General features: G+C 42.2%; 3 protein-coding genes, 1 long non-coding RNA gene and 2 other non-coding genes across 6 annotated transcripts; 2 read left to right on the forward strand and 4 right to left on the reverse strand.

The window, feature by feature from the left end:
- The first annotated feature begins 3555 nt into the window (after window positions 1–3555).
- Window positions 3556–9003, forward strand: LOC147322642 (uncharacterized). The gene is made up of 3 exons (XR_015131124.1): window positions 3556–4218; window positions 4632–4701; window positions 4901–9003. It is a non-coding gene; the product is annotated as an uncharacterized LOC147322642 (long non-coding RNA).
- Window positions 6990–11581, reverse strand: LOC147322643 (uncharacterized). Its single transcript, XM_086307207.1, has 5 exons — window positions 11540–11581; window positions 10182–10188; window positions 9989–10092; window positions 8411–9007; window positions 6990–8059 (listed from the first exon to the last, which is right to left on the reverse strand). Exons 1-5 carry the CDS (start codon window positions 11579–11581, stop codon window positions 7382–7384), a joined length of 1428 nt encoding a protein of 475 aa, XP_086163333.1. The 3' UTR covers window positions 6990–7381.
- A 7187-nt stretch (window positions 11582–18768) lies between these two features.
- trnas-cga (transfer RNA serine (anticodon CGA)) lies at window positions 18769–18850 on the reverse strand. The gene has a single exon. It is a non-coding gene; the product is annotated as a tRNA-Ser (tRNA).
- A 575-nt stretch (window positions 18851–19425) lies between these two features.
- Window positions 19426–19497, reverse strand: trnag-ucc (transfer RNA glycine (anticodon UCC)). The gene has a single exon. It is a non-coding gene; the product is annotated as a tRNA-Gly (tRNA).
- Window positions 19498–20437: 940 nt separating this feature from the next.
- On the forward strand, window positions 20438–21724 carry LOC147322646 (transcription factor 7-like). The gene is made up of 3 exons (XM_086307195.1): window positions 20438–20617; window positions 20753–20860; window positions 20998–21724. Exons 1-3 carry the CDS (start codon window positions 20528–20530, stop codon window positions 21130–21132), a joined length of 333 nt encoding a protein of 110 aa, XP_086163321.1. The 5' UTR covers window positions 20438–20527; the 3' UTR covers window positions 21133–21724.
- Window positions 21725–22142: 418 nt separating this feature from the next.
- LOC147322647 (leukocyte elastase inhibitor-like) lies at window positions 22143–23688 on the reverse strand. The gene is made up of 5 exons (XM_086307117.1): window positions 23554–23688; window positions 23096–23173; window positions 22861–22950; window positions 22609–22789; window positions 22143–22481 (listed from the first exon to the last, which is right to left on the reverse strand). The coding sequence occupies exons 2-5, from the start codon at window positions 23150–23152 to the stop codon at window positions 22255–22257; spliced, it is 555 nt and encodes a 184-aa protein (XP_086163243.1). The 5' UTR covers window positions 23153–23173; window positions 23554–23688; the 3' UTR covers window positions 22143–22254.
- Between the last annotated feature and the right edge of the window lie 3880 nt (window positions 23689–27568).

Below are 27568 nucleotides of genomic sequence, written 5' to 3' on the forward strand. Positions count from 1 at the left end.
GCAGCAGATCCGAGCGACATTGGCTGACCTCTACACTCTAGACATGGTGAGAAAAAGGGCACGGTTTGTTCATTGTTTGGAAAATTTGGCATTAGATAATCCTCACCTGGGTGTTGCTGTTCAGTGTAAGCAATATTATTTGCATTTTATTCCTCTGATTTATTTCTCTGTGGCGTTTATGAACTCGTATTTCTTAGGCTGGCTTTTAAGGAAGGAGAAAAGGTATGTATCAGTTGGCTGGGAAGAAAGATGGAGGTGGAAAGGATGTGCGAGCTATGGGACAAAGTTGCTGAGACTAGGTTAAAAAGAGGTGAGGATCAGTGAGCAGGAGTGTGGCTTTGTGCTGAAAAGAGCACAACAGATTGTTTGGAGAGAAGGTGAAGGAAAGTCAGCTGAAGCAAGACAGTTTGTGGAGTTTGTGTTGGACTGTATGTTATGCTGGGAGCCTGGGGATTAGTGCACTTTGATTCCAAGTTAATACTAACTAGTGTTTCTCACTGGTTTTTGGGTGGTGGAGTAAAAGGGATTGGTTGGTGGCTGTTTCTAATGTTAGCCTTTTCTTGGTTTTCTTACAGGCAGGGTAAAGACATGGTGATGAATGAGTGTGTGGGCAGACGCTGAGGACCAAGAGCTCAGGACAGTCAGACGGGGGCGTCGCAGCAGGAGTCACCGTGCTCGACAACCCTCTGCTGTCCTGAGATGTCACACTCCTGCCTGCACATACAAACCACACTGAAGTCAAAGTTCCACCTGCACCTCCACCTGTTCTTGCAACAGCATGAAAACTGACAGAGGTGAGACAGAAGAAAAGTTCTTGTCTATTTTATTTATTTTTTTACTAAGTTAAGGAATTAAGTTAAGAAGAGTGATTAAATAAATAGTTTCTTGCATTTTTGATTCAATGATTGTGTTTAGGATTATTTCAGAAACATGTTTAGAGGATCTTTGTAAGCCTGTATTTACTTTAAAAGAAGGGAAGCACTTCTTCATCCTACAGAAAAGGTGACACATTACAGATGAGTTCATAAAAAGTGTCTCTGTCACTCTTTCAAGGCTCTGTCACTTTTTCTTTTGTACTGGAACAGCATGGTAAAGTAGGCCTAGGCTGACATCTTGTGGCAGTGTGTTGTTACTACAACATATGAAATTGTGTTTCTATTGGAAATATAATTCAGCACCACTGAGCCGCTCTCTCAGTTACAAACTGAACCTGTTTTGTAGACGTATAAATCACTAAGTACAGTGAAGCTTTTGGTTTTGTAAAAGTGTTTCTTATTCTAAATGCATGTTGATTTTTATCAGGGTGAAGAGCAGTTAGCAGTGCATTCATGGACATCTTTAAACTATTAATTGAAGAATCTTTGGTCATGATGGCATGAACTAGAAGCGTGAGCTCCAGGTGAGACTGCACAGAACAACAAGTGTCCTTAAACTGCATCAACTGATGACGTCTTACAATTTTATTCCACTGTGTGTTTTTATCATTGAATGTTTCTGTCTTTGTGTACATGTAACGCAGACACTAAAGCTGAGCCAGAACTTCATGTTGAAGAGAAGGATTCTTTTAAAATGCATGGGGGAGCAAGCGAGTCAGATACCAAGGGCACAAAGATGAAGCAGGTCTGATCGGAAACCGTTTATTTCCAGGCCAGGGAGCACAAATAAAAACACCCTTAAAAGGTTCCCTCCTGCTCAACCGCGTCACTCCCTACGGAGAGAAGATCTACATGACCTTATCTGCGTATCTGGAGGTCAGCCGCTGCTCCGCCGTGTTGTACCTGTTTGTACGTGTTTTTAAGTCTCTTGATGTCATCGTGTCTAACACACACCCTTTATCTCCTCTCTGCAGCTGGACCATTGCATCCAGCCTGCCATTATCACCAAAGACATCTGCACGGTCTTTTACTCCCGAGACGCCAAGATTTCCCCACCCCGTTCTCTCAAGAACCTCTTTGGGACTGGATACTCCAAAACTCCTGACTGGTAAATCTGGGCTGCTGCACTGTGGCCATCTCTGTTTCACAATCAAAGATATCTGCCCTGTTACAAAGTTTCCTTGTTCAAAACTTCTGCTTCATTATAGCAACCGAGTGACTGGGATCTACGAGCTGAGCTTGTGTAAGATGTCTGACACTGGAAGCCCAGGTGAGCGGCCATGAAACATGTTTAAAGAACGGCAGCTGTTTTATCATAATTCTGTGGAGAGCTTCATCCTAATGAGGGCTCATGTCCTGAGCAGGGATGCAGAGGAGGAGGAGGAAGGTCCTGGACACATCAGTGGCTTATGTGCGTGGAGAGGAGAACCTGGCCGGCTGGAGGCCCAGAGGAGATAGCCTCATCCTAGAGCACCAGTGGGAGCTGGAGAAGATGGAGCAGCTGCAGGAGGTGGGGCCTTAAAAGATTCATAAAGAAATAAATCTGTTTAATATCGTAGAGGGAAAAATGACTTTTCAGCTCAAAGACCAAAGTGCTATTCTAAAAAGTTTTTTCTTAGAGTACAGACTTTACATGACTAACCTCCCCTCTTCTCCCCACCTCACATTCGCCCCCATCTTTCGTCCAGGTGGAAAAGACCCGTCACCTTCTGGGAGAGGCGGCTCCCGTGGGAACAGCTCCCACCACCAAGTCCCTGAGTGAGTCTCTGTCCCCCAGCGTGAGCTCCGGCACTCTGTCCACATCCACCTCCGTCTCCTCGCAGATCTCCAGCACCACCTTTGAAAGCGTGAGAAGGAGCTGGCCACCAAGGTGAGAAAAACGTGGGCTTAGTGGGCGTTCTTGTTGCTGCCTTCTTCCTTCTCTGCTCGGAGCTGATCGGTCTTGTTCCTGTTGTGTTGTAGTGCCTGCGCCTTCTGACACACACCTTCAATACTGAATACAAGCAGCTGGTGAACAGCATCAGTGACTGCAAGGTGAGAAATAATACAAAGAAATAAAAAAATAGCCTTTCTGTGTCACATCAGGGAGTTCCTATATTGACGTCTACCTCATCCTGCTGTTGTTTCACTTCAGCTTTCTCTCATCTCACCGATCGGACGTGATCCATCCGTGACGAGCTTCAGCAGTGCTACCCTCACCCCTTCCTCTACCTGCCCCTCTCTCTCGGACTCGCGCTGTGGCTCCATGGGCCAGAAGTAAACATATTTTTAGGAACATTGACCTCGATCTGCAAACGGTTATTGACAGGTTATCTATTTGATTCTAACTTGGTGTGATTTGTGTTAAAGGACCCCTGAGAACAGCTCACGTGCCTCCAGTCCCTCCTGCTCAGACTGTGAAAACTTCCCGATGGTTCCCACTCTGGAGACCTCCCACCTTGCGCGGGCTGCAAAAGAACGAGTTCCTGAACTTGGTGCCTGATATTGAAGAAATGCGACCAGGGTGAGTAATGCCATATTAACCCAAATACTGTCACTATGACATGTGTCTCACAGACCAAATGTAAGTCGACACTCATGTTCTCTAGTTCAAGCAGAAATGATGTGGATCGATTCAAATTCCTGAGCCTGGATGATTTCAGCTGGAAACAAACCAACTCTGCTTCTTCCTCAGATAATTCAATTCAATTCAATTCAATTCAATTTTATTTATATAGCGCCAAATCACAACAAAAGTCGCCTCAAGGCGCTTCATAGATACAGAGAAAAACCCAACAATCATATGACCCCCTATGAGCAAGCACTTTGGCGACAGTGGGAAGGAAAAACTCCCTTTTAACAGGAAGAAACCTCCAGCAGAACCAGGCTCAGGGAGGGGCGGGGCCATCTGCTGCGACCGGTTGGGGTGAGAGAAGGAAGACAGGATAAAAGACATGCTGTGCAAGAGAGACAGAGGTTAATAACAGATATGATTCAATGCAGAGAGGTCTATTAACTCATACTGAGTGAGAAAGGAGACTGGAAAGGAAAAACTCAATGCATCATGGGAATCCCCGGCAGCCTACGTCTATTGCAGCATAACTAAGGGAGGATTCAAGGTCACCTGGTCCAGCCCTAAATATATGCTTTAGCAAAAAGGAAAGTTTTAAGCCTAATCTTGAAATCTTGTCTCCTGAATCCAAACTGGAAGCTGGTTCCACAGAAGAGGGGCCTGAAAACTGAATGTGTTCACTGACCGGTGTTGCCAGCTTTGGTGGCTCGTCTCCCGCTCGAAGAGGACCAAAAAGAGAACAATACAGTGTTCAGCTGCCTGGCTGTGCTCTACACACACAGCCCTGCCTTGGTACAGTAAAAACCACATTTACATTTGTTTACATTTCCAATGTAGAGGATGAGTTTAGATCACTGTGGTCCAAGCTTGTCGTCAGTTATAGAAACTGGATGTTGCACAGGAAAGTGTGTTTCCTTACATTTATTTTGTGTTGACAGAAGTCTTTGATTCATATTGATTATTAAAGAGCAGCTGTTCACATGTTTAGAAAGATGCTTTGAAAGGAAAAACTTCCAACCAATCATTTCTTTTATTAAATGTTAAATCAGTTATTCTTACAATCCAACACATGCAGAAACTTTGACATGCTCTGATGTAAATCTTGAACTACTTCACATTGTGCATTTTGTCCCTAAATTTTAAAAATATTTTTAATTACACTTTTTTCTTAAATGTTTTTATTTTATTTTTTTTATCTCTTTCAGGTCGTGAATTTAATGAAACCCATAGTTGCTGCTTCCAGTCATGTCGTGGGCAACAAGGATGTTGATAAAGGTGAAGATTTCTATGGCCACATGCAGAATAACTCATCAGATTGCATGTTAAAATTCCTTTGAATGAACCCTCATGACTCAGAGCTTCATATCTAATGTCTCTTAGCATCGTGCACAGCACTCTCATCAGTATTTGGTTCTTTTGTAGTGATCTGTCTCCAGTGTTGACCTCTAACTCTCAGTTTGTTTCTCCTCCACAGAAAGCCAGAACATTTCAGTAGCACTCATGAGAAAGTTTGCCCAGAACCACAGTGCTGAGGTCCAAGCAGCTGTGACCTCACTTCCTGCACAGCAGAGACCCTTGTTAACGTGCATGCCGTGTTTACTTTTTCTTATGTTAGGAGTTCGGGTTCACCATCCTGTGTTCTGTATTTTGATTTCCTGCTTCACTATAAATCGCTGCTGCTGTTCTTTACGCGGTTTGGACACACTTCTTGCTTTGTTCTCAAGAGTGTGAAGTAATGGATTTAATCTGCTAAGGAGAGTTTTTCATTCCCATTGCTCTTTGGGAGTCAGCGGGCTTTAACCTGTGGAGAAAAGCGTGTGCTCTTGCTCCTTCAAACGGTTTTCTTCAGAGATTTCTCACTGTTTGTACACATGCTGAGTGGCTAGTTTTGAAAACACTTACTTTACCTTTACTACTCTGCTCAGAAATGCAACCTGTGACCTTACACAGCCCAAAAACTTATCCTAAAACATAAATTAACAAGGACAGAAGCTTTTTACAAATGCTTCAACAGTGTAATTCTAACAAGGTATGCAATACATCTAATGTCAGTTCAGAGGTATGAAGTGATGACACTTTGACATCACTGAATAAAAGCAGTCTTGTCATAATAAGCTTTGCTGTGGACAGTTGACGCGTTCATGTTAAACTTTTTCTTACAAATAAAAAAGGTAATCAGATGTTAAGTTTGTTCAGTTTTAGTTGTTCTCATCGTGTTGCTCCTCAGATCTCCCGTTGTCCCTGAGCCTGACTAAAGCTCGGCAGCTTGTTTTCAGGGCATGGCAATGCAGATATGAGCTAAATGTGACACAGCAAAGAAAAATCAGAATCAAGAAACCCTGAGCTGACTTTCATGGCTGCAGACGTGACATTAAGAGCCTCACAGATCAAAAAAGTATGGGATTTAAACTGCTTCTAGACCTGCACACGTCTGTTTCCAGGGCAGGATATCCATTCCAGTGCAGCAGAAGGAGCGGTCAGTGTGGACCTCGGTGCTGTACAGGACCTCCTGGAGCTGCTTGTCTCCTGGCATCTGGGCTTTCACTCGTATCTGAAGGACAAAATAGGAAAATCAAGTTGCTCTCACTGTCACCTGATTTCCACAGACTGCCATCTGACCACATCCCTGCAGTTGGATCCCACCGCCGTACCTCTAGGATGGGTCTTCTTGTTGTCAACCCAAACCACCCTCTCCTTCAGCTCTGAGCTGAATATATACACATGATTGCTTCTTAAAAAACAAACAAAAACAAAAAAACGTCCCCACACAGAGTGAGACTCAGTCTTGGATGCCCAGATCAGCCAGTGTGGTGTCCAAGAAAGGGAAGGGTTGGTTTGCCAAGTTGGGCTGTACCTCGATGGGCAGTGTCACCAACATGGGGATATCCTGCTCCAGTCTGACGCGCAACATCTTGTTGTGGGACCCCGGGAGCTTCCTGTCTGCCGATCCGCCTCTCCGTCGGCCTGCTCCACAGTCGCCGCCTCCTCCAGAGAGCGTTTTGTGTCGTCTGCTGCCAGCTTGACTTGCTGATCTTTATCTCAGGAGGCAGTGGGTTTTTACCCTCCCCCCCTTTGATCCTGTGCGTTATCGTTTAAAACTCGCTATCTGCATCTTTTGGCTCCAGCACGTCTTTATTGTTAGAGTTGTTGCTTGCTGTGTTCTTCTGCGGGGTGCTGATGATTCATTGTTCTGCTTCTTCTGATGGTAAACGCCTCTGGAAAGCCTGAATATGTGAGCGCGTCTGATTCATACAGAGTTCTGCTCTGCCCCCCCGGACTGATATATGCAGCCAGTGTGAATGTGTGTTATGTATCAATCACATGTTAGGTTCATTAGACTGACACAAGGGTGATGCACGGATGTTGGTGTTTTTAGGGCCAAGTGTGAAAGTGGAAGAAAGACAAATTCTTTTGAAATGTTAAAAGAATGTTGGAAATTTGATCAGAATACAGTAAAAATGAAAGAAACAGATATTTTTCTCAGATCATTGTGTTAAATTGTCATAATCGCCATGTTCTCTTTAAGACTATCAGCTCTACTCTAAACAACCCTGAAAGCCTCTGCTGACACATGTCATCAGTTCCTTTCTTTCTTTGTAAACAAGGTCGAGTCTGTCAGGTCAGCAATAGTACTTCCTACAGATGACCCATCAGTGTTTATTCCATGACTGTAAACATGTTTCCATTTGTCACTTCAGTCTTTACTCTGAAATACAGGAAATGACATCATGGCTCAAAATCTTTGTCGTTCAAACAATTCTTTATTTAACATTTTTTTAACTTTATTTAACAAAATACATTCAATAAAAACTTAAACAACAGAAAACTGATTTTTAATCCAACCACTGGAAAAAAAAAGGTAACGACTGAACACAAACAGAAGAACAATTTATAAAGATTAAAATGGAACTACAGGAAGTTTGATTCATAGCCTCATTTGAACTTTAACTTAAACTTAAGGAGAGCCGACCTGAACTCTGTGGAGCCTGATCTCCAGGGTTTTAAGTTGGACTCTGAAACCAGAGGATGTTTCTCTCTCTTCAGATTCACTCTGATCCTGTGATGGGAACGATTTCAGCCCTGCGTGATCGCGCTGATGTTTGCACAGAGCAGATGATGAAGTGAATGTTTTGGCACAGTGGTAACAGTGAAACAGTTTAGTAGTAACGTGGGATCGTTTGTGTGCAGAGTATGAACTGAGATTACTGAAGCTCTTGTCACACTGCTCACAGCTGTAGTTTCCTTCCATGTGTGTACGTTCATGCTCGTTACAATTACCTGACTGTGAGAAGCTTTTGTCACAGTGTCTGCACTTGTATGGTTTCGCTCCTGTGTGGACTCGTTTGTGTGTTTTAAGGTGACCTGCAGTGGTGAAGGATGACCCACACTGATCACAGAGGTGCTTTTTGACCCCACTGTGAAAGAGTTCATGTCGTTTTAACTCAGCTGATGTGGGGAAGCTTCTCCCACATTCTTTGCAGTATTTCAGTTTGTCTCCAGTGTGTTTACGTTGATGCATTTTTAGGCCGGCTTGCTGACTGAAAGTTTTTCCACAGATGTCACAACGAAAGTCTTTCCCACCACCACAGCGATGACAGGGTTGAGAAGTGGATCCATCTGTGTCGCTCTGCTTCTAAACAAAGACACAAAGACAGTGTAAGTCAGTCCTTCAACACTTTTATCCTGAAAGTCGCCTGAAATAAAGAGCATCTCTGCAGACGTCCAATTACATTTTACTGTTTCGATTAACACACTCAGTTTACTGGGCTACAATAACTACAATACTACCACCATAATACTACAGCAATACTTATTTAATATTACAGTAACATCTGACTTACACTTAAATGAAATGAAAACCTGAATAATGGCTCAGAGCTACTCTTCGGTGCAGTAGAAGTGCTAACATGCTAACACAATTTAATGAGCAGACTTGTTCCAAACAGTCAGACTGAACTTACAAGAATAAAATAAAAATACAAACCTCACAGTAACTGCACTTGTAGAGTCTCTTTCTGGTGTGGATCTGTTGGTGTTGTCTCAGGTACTGTGGAGTTTTAAAAGTCTTCTCACACAGGTCACATTGATAAGGTCTCTCCTCAGTGTGGGTAAACATGTGGTGTTGTAACTGTGCGTCTGTTGTAAAGTATTTACCACACTGATCACACCAGTACACATCTTCTCCAGAGTGAATGCGTAGGTGTATATTTCGGTACCATAGCTGGCTGAAAGTTTTTCCACAGATGTCACAGCTGTATGCCTTAACTCCAGAGTGGGTAACTAGATGTCTCTGTAAGTGGCTACTTCGAGTAAAAGCTCTGCCACACTGATCACAGCTGTAAGCTTTAACTCCACTGTGGACGACTTGGTGTGTTTTCAGGGCATTCTTCCAGGAAAACGACTTTCCACACAAGTCACAGCTGAACGGTCTCTCTCCAGTGTGGATGAGCTGATGTTGTTTTAGTTTAAACTTCCAGGTAAAATCCTTCCCACACTCGTCACAGGTGTATTTTTTCTCTCTCTTTCTTCTGTGAGGTTTGTCGGCCTCCTGAGAGCGCTGACTTCTCGGTCCACGTTGGTCCTGCAGTGACAGAGATACAAGCAGAGGCAGTGAGTGAAATGCAGTCATTAAACAAACTGAAGCTTCAAACTCCCTCCATTAACACTAGTTTTAAACCTGAAGGTGGAGTGTGGCACCAAACACCACCAGAACCTGAACGACTGCAGGTGCTGATAAGTTGCGGTCGCGGTATTTCAACATCTAGTTAGCAATACAGAAGACGAGCGAGAATAAATGGAGTAATATTTTTTATGTGGCAGGTAATTTCAAATGCAGCGATTCTATCAGCCCAACAAACATCAGCAAACACACAAACTGTTTGTGTGCAGTTTGTCTCACAATGTGATTTAAAGACTGCAGCAAAATCCTCTGCAGGTTAGTGCAGGATAAGCAGGCAAGTTTACTGTAATGTGATGGATTTAAGTAAAGAACAGTGTGTGACTGGTGCACAGTGACTGTGGTGCTCATGTCAGAGTTAGATTACATCAAGTGTAGCAGAGATTAACTTAAACTTAAGCTCATGATGCTGACATTCATTCACTGAGCTCCACCCACATACCAACAGTTTAGTGTCTAATATAAAGACAGTGTACTGTCAGTGTAGAGAAAGGAAATCAGCCAGGACAACTCGTGAAACATCTGCAGACATCTGGATGAATTCACAGAGAGCAGCAGGTCAGCTGATCACAGCCTGTACATTAAAAAAATCTACTGGAGCTCTCAATAGAAATGATTGTGAGCTGTGACCCTTTTCCCCACACTGAGCCACTACAGCTGATTTTAGGGTTGAATCCTGCTGAATCCCACTTTAACATCTTCCTGCTCATTTTGATGTTTAGAGGCAACGTCACCGTCTAAGATGTAGGCATTGTATACATTGTATACATTATTTCTACATTACATTAATATTGCACAAGGTTCACTTAGTTTAGCATAAAATATACATACTGTATCAGTACTTCAGCTTTTAATGGAGTATTTCTTAACACTAGTATCTGTCACCTTCTGTGTTGAGCTCATTGTTTTCTCTGCAGTGGCTGAGCTGAGTCCAAGTAGCTGAAATTTCCTCTGCTGCTCCGTCAGACTCTTCTCCTCCTCCTGATCAGCTGGGACAGAAAACAGAACTTTGTTAAGCTCCACACTGCACTGAAGAGTCAAAGTGTCTCATATGTTCATCTGAGAACACACAGAACACATTTTAGCTTCCCTGGGTGGACAACTTGTTTGAAACAAACACAAAAGGTTTGAGCACCGATACCAAATTCAGCAGTATGGCACACCAGTACCAGGAGAGCAATTCCTCTTTAAAATATGCCCTGGCCAAGAAAAAACCCGACAATATACGTGTGCCGTGAGAAATGATAGATAGATAGATAGATAGATAGATAGATAGATAGATAGATAGATAGATAGATAGATAGATAGATAGATAGATAGATAGATAGATAGATAGATAAAATTTATTTCAAACATGCAAATATAATTGAAATAACAACAGAAAAAAATAAAAATAACAAAACTTAAAAATCATCAAGTTTTCATGTAAATATCTATGTCTACAGAATGTGTGTGCTCGAAAAGGAGTAGGATGAAGTTTTCTTGTTCCTACCCCCTTATTTCAAATTTCATTGCTTACAAATCCATATCCAGGATTCAACATTATTTGATCATATATTTAACTATGTACAAGTCTAACACATTGAACATACACAAATAAAACCATTTTCAGCACGTAAACCAGAACAACAACAAACTACATTTTTTACATAAACTAATCACTCTGTTTATAACAGCCGCTTAATCTCTGAGTTTATTTTCTATCTATGTGACAAAAACCTTAATGAACACTTAAGGTTGGGTTACTCAGGCCTTGATTTATAAAAAATGAGGACACAATGAGACAACTCAGTCACTGAGAGGAAGATTTCCTATATTCATACAATTTATTATTTTTTGAACAATCCTGTGAATTTTTGTATTGATGTACTTGTCTTGATTTCATCTGTATATCCGAGTGGGTGTAGAAATCTGAGCCATCATCTGAGTAAGCCTCATCACAACTTTGCGCTGATAAAGGCAGCTGTGTTTTAGCCTGGAACACATTTATTTTTACATTTCTCATAAATGTATTTCATTATAGCACTTTTACCGCCAACATGTTGGGTCTTTTGGAGCCGGAAGTGACCTTATATGGAAGAAGGGTGGCGCTAGCTAGCTTAGTTAGCAAGCTGCATTCATAAGCTGTGCAGGTGCCACAGAGATGCTAAGTAGCCTTAATAACAGACTAATAAAACAACACAAACTCTGATTACAATGAGCTCATTTAAAAGCTTTCTTCTAATAAAATTATTTTCTTCTCTGTGTTTCACAACCTTTTGCTGATATCTTTCTGTAAATTAGTTTAAAGCAGCTTGAGTCAATTTAGTCAGATTTTTTTTTCCAACTTGTTCACAAAAACTTGAGAAGAGACACCGAGGAGAGCAACAGAAAGCCTCATTCAGGAGCTAAACTCAAGATTAACTAGACTCGGATTAATATTAGCTCGATGCTTACCTTTAAATCAGTCTTGACAATAATCGGAGAGAAAAACGCCATAAAGCGGGAACTCGGCTTCTTCTTCTTCTGCTCTTGTATTTTTTGGCGGTTAACGCTTTAAGGCGCATTACCGCCACCTGCTGGACTGGACTTTTCATGTCCCAAACATCATCAATTGGGCACAAATTCGTTGGAGTTTCTGTTAATAAAAAAGATGGAATTCAAGGATCTTGTTATTTGGTTTGTTCGTTTTTACCATTTACTCTACAATTTTCTGCCAGTGTATAGCAAACCCCACAGCTCAAATCAATGAAGAATTTAGTATTTTTAACATATTGCTTAAGCTGGAACCAGCAGCTATATAGGCCTAATTTTTAATCCAAACATGTGATAGAGGTTTACCACCAGGAGAAGCAGACTGTAAATAAAAGACTGTGCTACTGAAAACTGTTAGTCTGACTTTGGATTGTAAATATGTTTCCATTTGTCACTTCTGTATTTGTATATGGCTCAAACTATTTGTTATGAAAGCAAAACAAACAAACTGATGTTGTATAAATTGATTCAGGATTATTTACTTCGAGTCCAGAAATCATAGCTGTCTCATCAGATCCAGTTGTGACATTAGCTATAGTTTCCGCGGAGGGTACTTGGTTCTGTATGACAGCACAGCTTTTAGGTTGAATTCAAGCGCTTGAGTACAGCCTGATAATTAGAGGCCTGCAAACTGTTTGCTGATGAACTTTGGAGGTAAAAGTACAGACAGCTATAGAAGACACAGGACACGAGATGGGTTCATTATTTCTTTTGAGTTCCATGTAACAATCCGTAACTCTGTAATTAATGAATGTGCCATTTAATCTTGGCTGCAGCCAAGATTAAATGGCACATTCATTAAATGGCTAAAATGGGTTGGCTGCCGTTCAGCATTTAGCACAAGTCAGCTTTTGATCAGAAAGTTTTCTGGTTTGATCCCTGGCTGCTCCAGTCTGCAGGCGAAATATCCTTGGACAAGATTGTAATCCCAAGCTGCTTTCTGATGCATCCATTGGAGTGTGAATGCTTTATAGAGTTTGTGAAACAGTTGTACGTGTGGTCAGATTGTTTTGTATTTGTGTGTGGATTGAAGCACATGTCTGAGAGCACATCAATCACTGCACATATTTTTTAAAATCTTAGTTTAAATAAAGTTTTTGATTATTTATTATAAAAAAGAGATGATATATATATAATGCAGTGGGCACTCTACCAGCTAACATGTCAGTTAATTTGACACATTGATTTATTTATCATTTCTTTTTCTCTCTCAGCTTTTCAGCTCCATATTTTTGCCATTTCTTCCACACTCAACTCTGTTCTACAAGGTGAGCCCACAGTTAATGTAGGAGAGGGCAGGTGGCATTAAGAGATTTGATTGGGCAATCTAGGGCCCAGTTAGTTCTTCCTTTTGGTGAAAGCTGGGCTCTTCAGTTCAGCATGGTACAGCTCCAAAGATTCTGCAACATCAAACCCTCTGTCTGCTAATGTTACATCACCTGGGCTGAGGCAGTCCAGGTAATTGCAACAGTTTCTTGAAATTAGTTAATTCAGATATAAACAGAGTGACAGTTTACAGATTCAAACATGTCTCAGAGAAAACAGAAAAAAACAGTAAAGCCCAACTCTCCTCTTTGTGATCAGGAAGACAAAATTCAACTTCCTGATCAAGTAGACAAATCATTCAACCAGCTTCTAGAAAAGGAAGATATTCAAAAGTTGAAAGAAATGGAACTCCTAGAAATGCAGGGAAGAAACTTTGAGCTCCAAGCAAAGCTTGATAAAGCACTAGAAAAACTAGTGCTGAAGGACAAAAAGAATCAGGAGCTGCAAGTAAAGCTTGATGAAAGACCGCACACAAATGAAGAGTTTCTTCAAGAAAAAAGGCTACAGGAGATAAAACAGAAGGAAATGGATTTCAAGCTCCAGGACATGGAGAAACACAACAAAGGCTTGCAAATCAAGCTTAATGAAGCTCTGCAAAAAAAATTAAGAACTCCTCCAAGAAAAACAACAACAGGACATGAAGCAGTGCAAACTCCAAGGCATGGAGGAAAAATACAAAGCGCTTCAGGTAAAGCTTGATAAAACACTGAACAAAAATAAAGAGTTGCTTCAAGAACAAAAGCAACAAGAAATTAAACAGAAACAAACGGACTGCAAGCTTGAAGACGTGCAGGAAAAATACACAGCGCTGAAAATAAAACTTGATAAAGCCAGAGGTGGGACCAAGTCATTGTTTTGCAAGTCTCAAGTAAGTCTCAAGTCTTTATCCTCAAGTCTCAAGTAGAGTCTCAAGTAATGTCAGGCAAGTCAGAGTCGAGTCTCAAGTCACTGGTGTAAAAGTCCGAGTAAAGTCACAAGTCTGAAATTTTGAATTTCAAGTCCTTTCGAGTCTTTAAAAAGAAAAAAACGAAAAAATAATGTTGCAGTTATGCTAAATGTAAATATTAGACCATGTAATTTTTAAATCTGTGTTTTTCTCAACACATGACAAAATAGTGAACGTAGAAAATATACACAAATTGTGAAATTGCACCTCTTTAAAATGCAGCTCAATTAAACCTAGCTCCAAGGATAATTTTCACCGACAGTTCTGAGATAAGCTGCATGTTATTCTTGGATGCGGTTGTAGGACCGGTGTCGTGCCAAAGTAGGTATCCCCGACAGAATTTGTTTCCCCTGTGCTGGGAGCATGCAGGAAGTACTGATGTTTTCATTTTGTGAAAAATTAGTATCGTTACATTACCATTCAGTTTGAGGGTTACAACAGAAAATTATATATTTATTGCTCACGGGGTATCAGATGGGATTATTTTAATAAACCATAAACATTTTGGCTAATAACTATTTTTATTCTCCTGTAACTTTATTATATAAAGAGCTAAATCCTCCAAAGTTTCAGGAGAAATGCGTCATAATAAGAAGTGTTTGTGAACGAAAAATCAGCAATGTGGGATACTGTTTGTCCGTGATTTACACAGGGGGAACAAATTGTGGCAGGACCAGCCTGATATTATTTGTATCCCACTATAACTTCGTTGTATAAAGAGCTAAGATCTCAAAAATGTCAGGAGTAGTCAGTCATTATAAGAAGTGTTTGTAAACTAAAAATCAACAATGTGGGATACTGTTTGTCCGTGATTTGGACAGTCCAGCGTGTGCTCCCGACGCAGGGGAAACAAATTCTGTCGGGGATACCTAGTTTGGCACGATAGTAACTTCAGGTCACTGCAACAAGCCCAGGTACAGTTTACCGACGGATGGGTGCAGGACCTTGAAATGCACCGTGTAGAACGAAAGACCATCGTACGTATCATAAGTTTATCAGTCTCACAAATCGTCTTCATAAATACACAATCGTTAACCGTTTATTAATAGGACCTTTGAGCTCAATGGTAATTAATTAGCAGTGGAAATAATTTCTGGTAGCATCACAGAAATGTAGCAGTGACAATAATACTGTATGCTGTAATCGTACTGGACAATTAGTGATACAAAAAACCTGTTTTATCCTGTGAATAAAAGTATATGTTTTTGTCAATGTACCAAAATAACAGAAGCGAAACGCAATATTGTGTCAGGACAATTCACTATTTATGCACAACAAACAAAGGAGCGACAATTTCTGTTCAGCGCCAGACTTGCTTGTAACCTATATCACCAATTATGTTATGAAAATGACGCATTAACTACAACAGCAGACTGACCTTTGTGTAAATGCTTGGAGCAGACTAACCTGTGAGCTGGAGGGTTCTGGGACGTTATATTTGGTCTTTGAATGGCTGCAATCCAGACCACCCGTCGCCTCTTTGTTACTTCGGAAACATGGCTCGAACAATTTCTCTTCAACAACGTAATCCGATAACAACCGATCTCTTTACCCGTCGGCTTCCCGTGGCTGTCATGCGACCGGCTATTGCAGTTAATAATACAACAGCTTCTTGCCATTTTTGTGTTTCTTTTTTATCGCTGTGATTTCAATTGAAAGCCTGCGTGCGCTAGTACCTCTTGCCACGAGTTCCCAGAATCCTTTGCGGTTTTACCCCTGAATGACGTCACATTTTCAATCTCTATATAATATGTATGTTAAATTTTATATTTGGGGTGAAATATCAAGTCTTTTCAAGTAAACCGGTTCAAGTCCAATTCAAGTCCCAGGTCATTGGTGTAAAAGTCCAAGTCAAGTCACAAGTCTTAGAACATTTTTTCAAGTCAAGTCTAAAGTCATAAAATTAATGACTCGAGTCTGACTCGAGTCCAAGTCATGTGACTCGAGTCCACACCTCTGGTTGTTTATGATCAGTAAAAAATAAAACAAACAGTGGGACACAGAGTTTTCTTAAAAATAAACACATGAAAAAAGTCTTTGGTATATTATCTTAATTGCCTCTAGATGCTCCCAGGGCTAGGACTCAGCTGTCTCCAGCATGGACTGCAGGATGGAAGCAACAACAATAAAGAGGATGATAGAGAGGAGGAAGGCTCTGTGGATGACCTGCAGCTCAATGAGGCCAGTTTGGACAGCAAGGATTAGCAAGGTGATCCCTTCAGTCATCCCCCTGCACAGAGAGGAAGCAACCTATTATGCTACAATATAGTCTTTGTGCCAGCGAGGCTTGTACTTGACGCGTGGCAGTCTTCTGGCAGTAGGTGAGCCAGTCTGAGTGTGGTGCAGCCTAGCAGTGTCAGCGTTCTTTTCAGTCACTGGGCGACAGCGTGCTAGATGAGTGGCATTCCAACTCTTTCCATCACTCAGCAAGAAGGCATTCAAGCCTTTGGCTTTTGTTACTGTTACAGGAGGGGTAAATCTGGGATGTCCTTTGGGAACATGGTGGGGTTTCCTTATCCTCACACTCTCTCCTGGTAGAAAAGAAGGTTTCCGTGCGTGACGCCTACCATCAGTGTAACGTTGCATTTTCAACTGATATTTCTGAACTGAGTGACGTGCAACGTATCCAGTGGAGACACAGCAGGAGGCAAAGGGAGTACATCCAGTATAGTACGCATCTTCCTGCCACACAGGAGTTCTTAGGGAGAGGGAAGTAGAGGGAAGTAGTTGCATGCGGTGTTGCACAGTAAACTTGAAGCCAATCCAGCACAGTCGCCTTCCATGGTTTCGACTGCTGGATTGATGTCTGGATACAGGTGCGGAGGGCACGATGAAACCGTTCGATTGCTCCGTTTGCAGCTGGGTAGTAGACAGATGTTCTGCTGTGGGAGATGCCTCTATTCTGGAGGAATGAGGTGAACATTACAGAGGTGAACTGTGCACCATTGTCAGTTATGATGTTCTCTGGGTTGCCATGACGACTAAAGACAGATGAGAGGAACTGAATGACATCATCAGTAGTAGCATAAGGTGAAAAGGCAAGCTCAGGCCATTTGGAGTAGTAGTCAGTCAATGTTATGACGTATCTACAAGCAGGTATTGCAGTATCAAAAGGCCCAACAATGTCAAGACCAAGTTTTTTCCACGGTCCATCAGGCAGTGGGACGGGTTGGAGAGGAGCAGGATTAGTATGTGCAGTTTTGTCATTGGACTGGCAAAGGAGGCATGAGGTTATGGCAGACTGAACTTGTGAGTCCATTTTTGGCCACCAGTAGAGATCTCTTAATCTTTGTTTTGTGCGCACAATGGTGACTTTCATGTGCCAGTGCAATCAGTTTAGGTCTCACTGAAAGTGGTGCAATGAGCCTTGAGCCTCTGAGAACATAATCACTTAGGGTTGAGAGTTCATTACGGATTTTGTAGTAAGGTGCAAGCGTGACATCAAGTGCTTTGATTGAGGCAGGCCAGCCACTTTGTATTTGTGAACGCAAAGCAACCAGTTCAGGGCAAGTTGAACAGGCAGAGTCAAAGTCCGCAACTGGAAGTGAGGACATGGCAGCAAAAACTTGGGCTACCATTTCATGATCTGAATCTGATGTGGAATGGGAAGAAACGGGCAGGGGCAGGCGAGAGAGACAGTCAGCTGTATAGTTCTGAGAACCTGGGCGGTAAATAACATCATAGTCAAAACACAGGAGGTGGGCAGACCAGCGGGCGATGCGCATGCCAACCCTATTAAACCCTTTGGTGCTCAGCAGCGTTGTCAGAGCTTGGTGGTCTGTCCGCAGAGTGAAACGTCGGCCCCACAAATACGTTCTCCATTTCTCTGCAGCCCACACACAAGCATAAGCTTCTTTTTCAACAGTTGAGTACTTTTGATCTGTTGCAGGCAGTGTGCGGGAAGCAAACGCCACAGGTTTTTCTGTGCCATCAGGTTGCACTTGAGCAAATACAGCACCAAGCCCATAGTCACTTGCATCAGTAGAGATCACAACACGCAAGGCAGGGTCAAACAGTGCCAGTGCAGGACTATTCACCAGGAGTTTTTTTACTTCTTCAAAGCTCGCTTGTGCACCTGAAGTCCATGTGAAAGTGTTCTTGTCGTTAGCACAGCCACACATAGGGGCTACAACAGTTGCAAAGTTTGGCAAAACTTGGAGTACCATGACACCAAGTCCAAGAAGGATCTCAAACTGAGGGAACTGGGGAGGATTAAAGGGGCAGCACAGCAGCGTTTTGGAAAATAGTGTAAAGGCTTTTCAGGAAGCTTTTAGGACGCTGTGAAAATACTGAATTTGAATAGTGGAGGCTAGAAGTAGTGAATGTATCCTTCCTCTCTATCATTGGATGGAGAGAGTGTACAAAGGCCGGCATAGTGGGTCTGTGGCCACTCTTGCTTGCACTTTTGCGTGTCCGTCAGCCAGCTGTGGAGAAGAGCAAAGTTTTTACATGCAAAGAGCTGAAGTGAAAAGCAGTGTTCCAAACAATGAAATGTGTCCACTCTTTGTGCTTTTCATGCAGTAATGTTTGATGTTTGAAGCTATTTCTGCTGTTGTCCCATTCCCGGTGAAATCCGCTGTCCCTCCAATCCCGATCCTCTTGCAAAGCAATCAGCATTTGTCAGACGCATCAGTCATTGGCGGTACTCAGACAGGATCCTGGATGACTACACGTCTGGGGTGGCTAAGAGAGCAATTGAAGGATGCCATGTTTACTGAATATGTGCCTAATTTTGTCAGGACATAGCTGGGTCCATTGCTTCTGCGTGCTCTATTTTCACAAGCAAAGGCCTGGCTCTTTCTCCTGGCACCTTCTCAGGTGATCTCCATGCCGTGGCTTCTTCTCAAATCAACGTCTGGACTGCCGCAAAACAGCTGACCGTTGTCGACAGGATTCAAACCTGTGCGGGGAGACCCCAATAGATTTCGAGTCCATCGCCTTGACCGCTCAGCCACAACAACCACATTTGGTTTTGGAGCTACATACTTGAAAGACATACGTCTTCCAAGTCCTACGCCACACGTCTTTCAAGTAGGATGTGCACAACAACGGCCACGCTGGATTGTAAATGCGGTAGCTGCATGACTTTGGTGAGAAAGCTTGTGGTTTTGCAGTTCCGTGAGATCGGTGCAGCACAGCTGCGGTTGAAGCTAGCTGGCTGACATTAGCTTGCTTGTTTGCATGAACAGTAACACACACAGCTGATGATTTTGCCACCGCAAAGAGCTGATCAGTACATGGTTAGTAAAATGTTATCTTCATTCCAAACATTCAGCACAATATTTAAAGTGGGACTGGGTGTCTTTATGAAGAAGTAGCGTGTCCAATCACAGTTTCATGTAAGAAGGTATATGTATGAAGTGATGAGAACTCAAAGCCTGTGTGAACAGTGTCTTTCCACAGCAAACGGTAGCAGCGAGGCCGATGAAGAATGCACCTGGCCTGACATTGTAAGCCTTTGCAGAAAGAGCGGAGAACGTTTTTACTGTAAAACAGTACGCAGCCCACATGCTTGAACAGCACTGCGAGAAGCAACTGCGATGGCCGGGAATCGAACCCGGGTCAACTGCTTGGAAGGCAGCTATGCTCGCCACTATACCACCATCGCTGTGAAAAACTGCAACATCACTGAGTCATTGTCCGGCTTATGAAGCTTTCAGGACAATTAACAAGGTGGGCATTGGGATTACTCGCTTGTCAGGTTCTAAACTGGTCAAAAGGTAGATCACTAAAAAGACTAGTGCTCTCATGCAACTGCACATTTAATCTCATCAGCTAAGCTTCTTTGCTACTCAAGTGTGGCCTCTCACGCATTTAAACTCTTGTGTGATTTTTAGCACCTTGAGAGTCGCAATGGTCACGCGAGTTCTTCAGGTCACAGCAGACAAGGTGCGAATAGGTGTGAATCTGTCTTGGGACGAATCTGGGACGAGGACGTCTTTGGCTCCTCTCTCTAGTTATTGGACTTTGGCAAAAAGGTTTCACGCTTAATTAAAAAATGAGAGCAAGTGTCTGTGTCCCGAATACAAAGTGGGAGCTGGTTCCACAGAGAGGGGCCTGAAAAGTGATGGCTCTGCCTTCCATTGTACTTTTAAATCCCCTCGGAAGACAGCAGTCTGAGAGCAAAGCACTCTGTTGGGATGATATGGCACTGTGAGATCTTGTAGACAAAATTGGGGGTGATTATTCAAGACCTTGTGTGTGTGAGGGCAAGTATTTGGATTTTTATTTGGGATTTAATTGGGAGCCAATGAAGAGAGAAGTCCATATGGGGGAAATATACTCTCTCCTTCCAGTCCCTGACTGTGCTCTGGATGCAGCGTTTTGGAAAATAGTGTAAAGGCTTTTCAGGAAGCTTTTAGGACACTGTGAAAATACTCAATTTGAATAGTGGAGGCTAGAAGTAGTGAATGTATCCTTCCTCTCTATCATTAGATGGAGAGAGTGTACAAAGGCCGGCATAGTGTGTGTACCAGAGCAGGGCTGTGTGTAAAGCACAGCCAGGCAGCTGAACACTGTATTGTTCTCTATTTTGTCCTCTTTGAGCGCGAGACAAGCCACCACAGCTGGCAACACCTGTCAGTGAACACATTCAGGATGAAGATGGGCCATACGTCACGAAGCTGCCAAATGCCTTCATGCTCTATCTCAAAGAGCAGAGGCCAAAGGTCATTGCTGAACTCAACATCCCTGGAAGTGCAGCCGTAAATGCAGTGGTGGGACAGAGAGTAAGTGTGTAACTCTGCATACATTTATGCATCTGTTAATGTTGTCTGCTCATGTTTTTGCATGTGTCCCAGCTGTCCTGTAGTTATGTGTAGTAGCAGTGCTCACAGTGTGTTCTTATGATCTTCTGTCCACAGTGGAAGTCGCTTTCAAACGACCAGAAAGCCAGATATTTCAAGCAGGCTGAAACAGAAAGACAGAATCATGCCAAAGAGCATCCAGCCTGGTCGACCAAAGAAAACTATGTATGTCCAAAGTGCCAACATGCAGTTCCTACATGTGTGCATCACTGCACTGAATGATGAAACAGTCACTGCACAGAGTTTGTATCAGCTAATGAAAACTCTGTGTTTGTTTTCCTCATTGGACTCCCCTGTTGCAGCCCTTCAGTTCCAGACAGAGGAAGCCTTTGTCGCAGACAGTGAGGAAGAACTGCTGTCAGTGCTGGAAGAGCTCGACCCCCTCCCCATCACTGCGCAGTCTCAGCAGCCCTCACCCACCCCTGCCTCTCCTGTAGATGCCTCTCAAACTGCATCAGTTCAACCCCGAGTTGAATTATTTCAAGACCGAGATGAGCCCATCTGTTTTGCTGAAATCCAAGAAGACATGTGGTCAGTGCTTGACTACCTCCCCGTCTCTCAGCAGTCTAATGTGCTCTCCTCTCCTCATTCACACAACTACTCGACTCCTAAACAAAATCTCATCTGTCCTGCTGATTCCCCTCCATCCAAACTGGCGTCCTCCCCTGTTGCATTCACTGAATTGCCGTCAACAACCCCCATCTTTTGCCAACTAATGAAAAACAATAATTTCACTATAGACGATTGGACCGATTTCAATTGAATTAAACTGTTACTCCTGTTATTTCAACATCTGTCTTTGTGTAAATAAATGAAAAAACAAACAAAAGATGCTTCTGTCATAAGTTACAGCAGGATGAAACAACCTTCATGTAGTTCTTGTTTTTAACACTGCAAACCTTCTTTAGTTCTTTTGTTTCCTTTCATATTCAGCACACATCTGTCAGTGTCCACTAACTGTCAGGGAAAAGCCAGATAAAAACACTGTGGGGTCTTTTGGGACACGTGCTCGTTGGGTTTACTCATAGATATCAGAAATGATCTGTTTTGTATTCAAAGGATACACGAAGGACGTTTGTATTAAATGCAATATAGCGACTGATCATATGCTGCTTTCTTTGGGGGGTTTTCACCAACATGTTACACAAATCCAGTTTCTAACTGAAAAGAAAATCCTTCACCATTTTCTAATCAAATTCCCTGGTTTCCCATGTCAGAGATGTCATGGCTGAAAGGATCATCGCATATTGAGCTCAAAGCTAAACTCTTGTGTAGGGCCTCTTTCCATGTTGTACCATTCATTTTAAAAAGTCCTGGTAACAAGAGACAGAGGTGACTTGATGTATTACAGTTACTTCCCAATTTACAGAAATGATGTGACTTCTGACATTTTCCTAGCAGGAAATGTGCTACTGTGGGACACTGAAAGAATAAACAGCAAGGCACGTTTTGTTTTAATAACTTTTCTTTACTTCATTTGTATGAACTAGGTTTACCTTACAAAATCTTATACTGTATATAATGTTTTATGTTTAATTCATGTCAATGTCAGCTCGTGTTTACTCGGGTGAGCAGTACCGGCCCACAAAGAGAATGCTCTTGGTGGGTTTATGTCGGATGAAGAAGATGAAGGGATGGTCGGCAACAAACTCAGCGGGAATCGTTATAGAGCGGACTTCCATGTCAACCCCAGTGGCAGCAGCAGCCTCAGTTCCTTCTTCATTTACATCCACGAAAGCCTTGTGGACAACTTTGGACACTATCAGGTCATTTGCTGGAGACATTCCTAGTAGATGAAGAGCCCAGAAATCAGTTGTGTTTTTTTCTTTACCAGATGATGTTTTGCAGTTTTTGTGCTCTCAATATAACTGTATAATTGATTCAGTGTGTCTCATTGGTGCAATATTTCTCACCAGAGAAGTCTCTCTTGTAGATGTCAAAAGCGTTCTCCATTCCCATGTTGGTCAGGATTTTCTCCAAGTCATACTTCTCCTCCATCTTAAATCGAGGGAGCTTGACATCAACCTCGTTGGGGCTCATCATGTCTGGGCGAGTCCAGTCCACAAAGTTCTGATAGGTCAGCTCCTTCTCCAGCTGTGTGGATACAGTGTCACTAGCTTGTCTGATTGAAACTGGACATTAAAGTACTGGTAAGTGCATCTTACCTTTTCCAAGCCTGTGGTATCATCTTCTATGTCATTAGGCAGGAATATGAGCATGCTGAGGTCATTTCCTTTATACGGCATCTCAAGAATCTGTCCAGAAACATTGTTTTTATTTATTACTCCATCAAAGATGATCTGACTTCCTAATCTAGAAATTTAGGCTGATATTTGTAAAAGACAAGTTTTAGATCATGCTGGTGAAATCCTGTAATAAGCTGAAAGTGATGGATGTTACCTTGCAGTTGGCCTCAGGAATGGTCGCAAAAGGAAATTTACTTTTCTGCTGCATCATCTTCACCGGCTTAGTGTCGTTCTGAAAAATAGGGGAGACAAGAGAAATGTTTTTTGTGTTTAGTCTCAAAATGATCTCAAAAAGTTCTGTCATGGTTTTATTCCAGCCATTGAGTGGATTTGGATGTAGAGCACACGTCACAACACAATTTGTTCTTGTTAGCCGAAGTTTGTGTTGTGCTGTTGTTTGAGATTTATTTGAGAACTTATTGGATATTACATGAATAATAAACTGCATTGCATAACTGCATAAAGTTGGAAAGTGATCGTCCTAAAAGCACGATTTTATCCCCTCAGAGCTCCAGGCTTTATGTTCTCATTCAGCAAAGTCCACAGCTCGTTTGTAGTATGACAGATCAAAGTATAACTGCACCATCCTATGCTGCCTTTCTGCACTGTTACCTTGTTCAGTCGAAAATGCACATCAGCAGTCTTCTCCTCCTTAAACTGCGTGTTCCAGCTGCCCTTGAAGTAAATGGCATTCACGAGAACCAGCTTCGTCAGGCTACCCACTGCATCCTGGCTTAGCAAGTCCTTGATTTTATCTGGTAAAAAGAATTTATGAAAACTATTAACTATTACCAAAGATGCACTAGTTACTGTACAACATCTTCAGCTATAAAATCAGAAAACAGGGCAACAGCAAGATGGTTTTTATTTTAAAAAAAGGTGAAAAAGCTTTATGATCAGTATAACAGGGAACAAAAAACAAAAATTCAAGCGTAGGCTTGAAGCCACTGAGGTGGTTGTTAGCGGGGGTGACGCGATGCTTCTGGTATGCATGAATTAATTAAACAGTCCAATAACTCCAGCAGTACTTATCTTGTCCTTTTTGGTCTTTGTTCCAAACATTTTAAGATAAAAGCGCAGCGGTCACAAACGTTTTGCCTTCTTATGATTAACAACACACCTGACGCTGATTACGTGCGTCCACCTTAAATACCTTACATAAACCTACCATACAGGAACTTAAAAAGGTGGAATCCTCAGTGGTGCTTGGTGCCACACCCTCAGGGACTTTAATGTTATATAAAAACACTGACAGCTCAATATCTGCCTCAGTCACTCTCCCCGATCCAGCTGAGTCACCAATAGGAAAAATCTGCTTTTCACAGGAACTTGGTAACAGCAATAAGAGAATACGTAGTTTATTCCAAGAAGATATCGTCTCTCTCCCATATATAACATCTTATTGGAACCGATATGTTCCAGATATCAAGTGGAAGACAGTCTGGATGGTCCCCCATAAATATTTGATTGTAAATAAGGTGAAAGAAGTCTCATTTAAAATTCTACATAAATGTTATCCAGCCAGTCACTACATGGTCAAATTTAAAAGGGACATAAATACTAATTGTACTTTCTGTGGGGATCATCCAGAAACTGTGACGCATCTTTTTTGGTACTGTTCTTTTACACAGAGATTCTGGAAGGAATTTAGCAGGTTTGTTATTGTCCATATTTTAAGGGAGTTTTCTTTACGATGGGAAAATGTTTTATTCTGTTTGTTTAAGTTCCCCAAGAAGTATGAGAAATGTTTTTTATGATGAATTTGTTCATACTTTTAGCTACATTTTTTATCCATAAATGTAAGTTTACTAACAAAACACCATATTTCTGTCATTATTTTAAGGATGTGGAAATGTACATACAATCAATATCAGACTCCACCAACACAAAGGCTCTCAAAACAATACATGTATGTGTATTCTTATAATTGTTACCTTTTTCTTTTACTCTTGGCTTTTTGTGTTCATGTTCTGTTGTTTTGTATACTTCATCTGTTCGTATGTTGTATACTCATTGTTTGTTAAATAAAGTTTAAAAAAAAAAGAAAAAACTTAAAAAGGTTACCTCTAGCGGCAACATGAGGTATCAACCCAAAAATGGCTCCTACAAAAATAATGGGATTAAGATTGTCTCATTTCCAGCAGGTGGCACCACAGTCCTATAACCCTCATAGAAAGTCCTTGTATCCTATTATTATAGATGGTAGATTTATAAATGGCCTGTATTTGTATCGCGCTTTTATAAAAACAATGAATGAATTTCCTGCTGCACTTAAGATAATATAAAGATATAGAATCAATAGCAGCCAATCCTAAATGGGCCTGAAAAATAAAAATATGTTAAAGACACAAGTGATCAAAGTAGAAGTACCCATCACATAATATAATAAGAATAGAAGAATTGGCCTGCTATTTACAGCAACATACTGCTGTGATGGTTTTATTAATAGCATGAAACCAAACAGTAAAACCCAGAGATAATGCTGCTTAATACTGAATAGAAATTAGACTGGAAGAACTGGAAACAGAAAATAATGTGGACGGTGGACAATCCGGTAATAATGTCTCAACTGAACACAACACAACTGATCCCCAAGGATTTACAGTGGAGATCATTTAAAGTTACATTATGCTTACCTTGTGTCTGCTTCTCCACCCAGCTGTTGATGTGGACCCTGGCCTCCTCTGCATTTCCTTTGAAGTCCACAGACTCGAGCTCAGCGTTGTAATGCTTTTTGGTGCCTTTTAAAAATTCCTGGAATTGTGAAAATAAGTCACTCGAAACAGATTCAACAAACTACGGAGACTTCAATCAAGTTCAGTCACTGTGTTAAAACATTTTCAGTCCTTTGGATGCAGTTGAAGCTTGAACTAACCAGTCAGCCTTTGTCTAATAAAAGATTAAAGCAAATAGCTTGTTGGATGCCAATTTAAGTAGCCAGCATAGAAAAATACACAGATTGTGGGTAAGCTGGTTTGTAACGTTTCGGTTCAGATGGCAGCAGTTTTTGCTGACAAATGTAAGTTTTAGTATTTCTAAGTATTAATAAATTACTGTTTTACTTCTTTATATATTTCTTTATACTATTTGCAAATATTTTAAAAGTTTAATCTGCTGTGATGACTGGAACACAAAGGAGAGAAATGGTGCCTTGTCTCTTGTTATGAACTGTAAATAGCTAAGTGCTTAGAGCAGCTGGTCCTAGCACACTTCAAATCCTGTCTCCCCCCCACCCTGGACCCCCACCAATTTGCATACCGCCAGAACAGGAGCACAGAGGATGCAGTCTCCATCGCACTGCACTCTGTCCTCTCACACCTGGACAACAACAACACCTACGCCAGAATGCTGTTTATAGACTTCAGTTCAGCATTCAATACATTCCACCCCTCACAACTCATCAGGAAACTGACAGACCTGGGCATCAGTTCCCTCATCTGCAAATGGTTACTGGACTTCCTGACCAACCGCCCCCAACATGTCCGGCTGGATAACCGCTGCTCATCTACCATCACAATGAACACCGGTGTACCACAAGGTTGTGTGATGAGCCCTTTCCTCTACTCCCTCTTCACCCACGACTGCAGACCTGCTGATGGTTCCAACACCATCATTAAGTTTGCAGATGACACCACGGTGATTGGCCTCATCAGTGACAACGATGAGGCCGCCTACAGGGAGGAGGTGGATCGTCTGGCTGAGTGGTGCGACACAAACAACCTGCTGCTTAACACCGAGAAGACCAAGGAGCTCATCGTGGACTACAGGAGGAATGCTGACCCACATCCACCCATCCACATTAAGGGGACGGCTGTGGAGCGTGTGAGCAGCTTCAAGTTCCTGGGAGTCCACATCTCCGAGGATCTCACCTGGACGACCAACTGCTCCAAGCTGGTCAAGAAGGCTCACCAGCGCCTCTTCTTCTTGAGGACTCTGAGGAAGAACCACCTGTCCTCAGACATCCTGGTGAACTTCTATCGCTGCACCATCGAGAGCATCCTGACCAACTGTATAACAGTCTGGTACGGGAACTGCTCTGCCTCGGACCGGAAGGCGTTGCAGAGGGTCGTGAAAACTGCCCAGCGCATCGCCGGAGCACCACTTCCTGCCATAAAGGACATCTACAGGAAGCGGTGTCTGAAAAGGGCTGGGAAAATCATCAAAGACCCCAGTCACCCATCACATGGACTCTTCACCCTCCTGCCCTCTGGGAGGCGCCACAGGAGCCTCCGGACTAAGACCACCAGGTACCGGAACAGCTACTTCCCCACAGCTGTCAGACTCCTGAACTCTGCCTCCTGACATCTGACCCACGTTAAACTCATGCACTGAACATACACACCCCCACAATGGACAACTGTACCCTCAAACACACAATAATAACATGGAGTGAACCACCACTCACAACCACTAGCACTTTATATAGCCTCTGTAGAAACTATCTACACCCTCACTTATCTTAACTGCACTACTGTATAGCTCTGTGTAAATAATCATTCTGTACATTCAATAATCTTTAATCCTACAACTGTTTACAACTTGCATAGTTGCCGGGGATTCCCATGATGCATTGAGTTTTTCCTTTCCAGTCACCTTTCTCACTCACTATGCATTAATAGACCTCTCT

Source organism: Aulonocara sp. 'chitande type north' Nkhata Bay, linkage group LG9 (genome assembly GCF_057382095.1).
Source record: "Aulonocara sp. 'chitande type north' Nkhata Bay isolate Kocher_YH1m ecotype deep benthic linkage group LG9, A_spYH_male_GT1.1, whole genome shotgun sequence".
Lineage (NCBI taxonomy): Eukaryota > Metazoa > Chordata > Actinopteri > Cichliformes > Cichlidae > Aulonocara > Aulonocara sp. 'chitande type north' Nkhata Bay.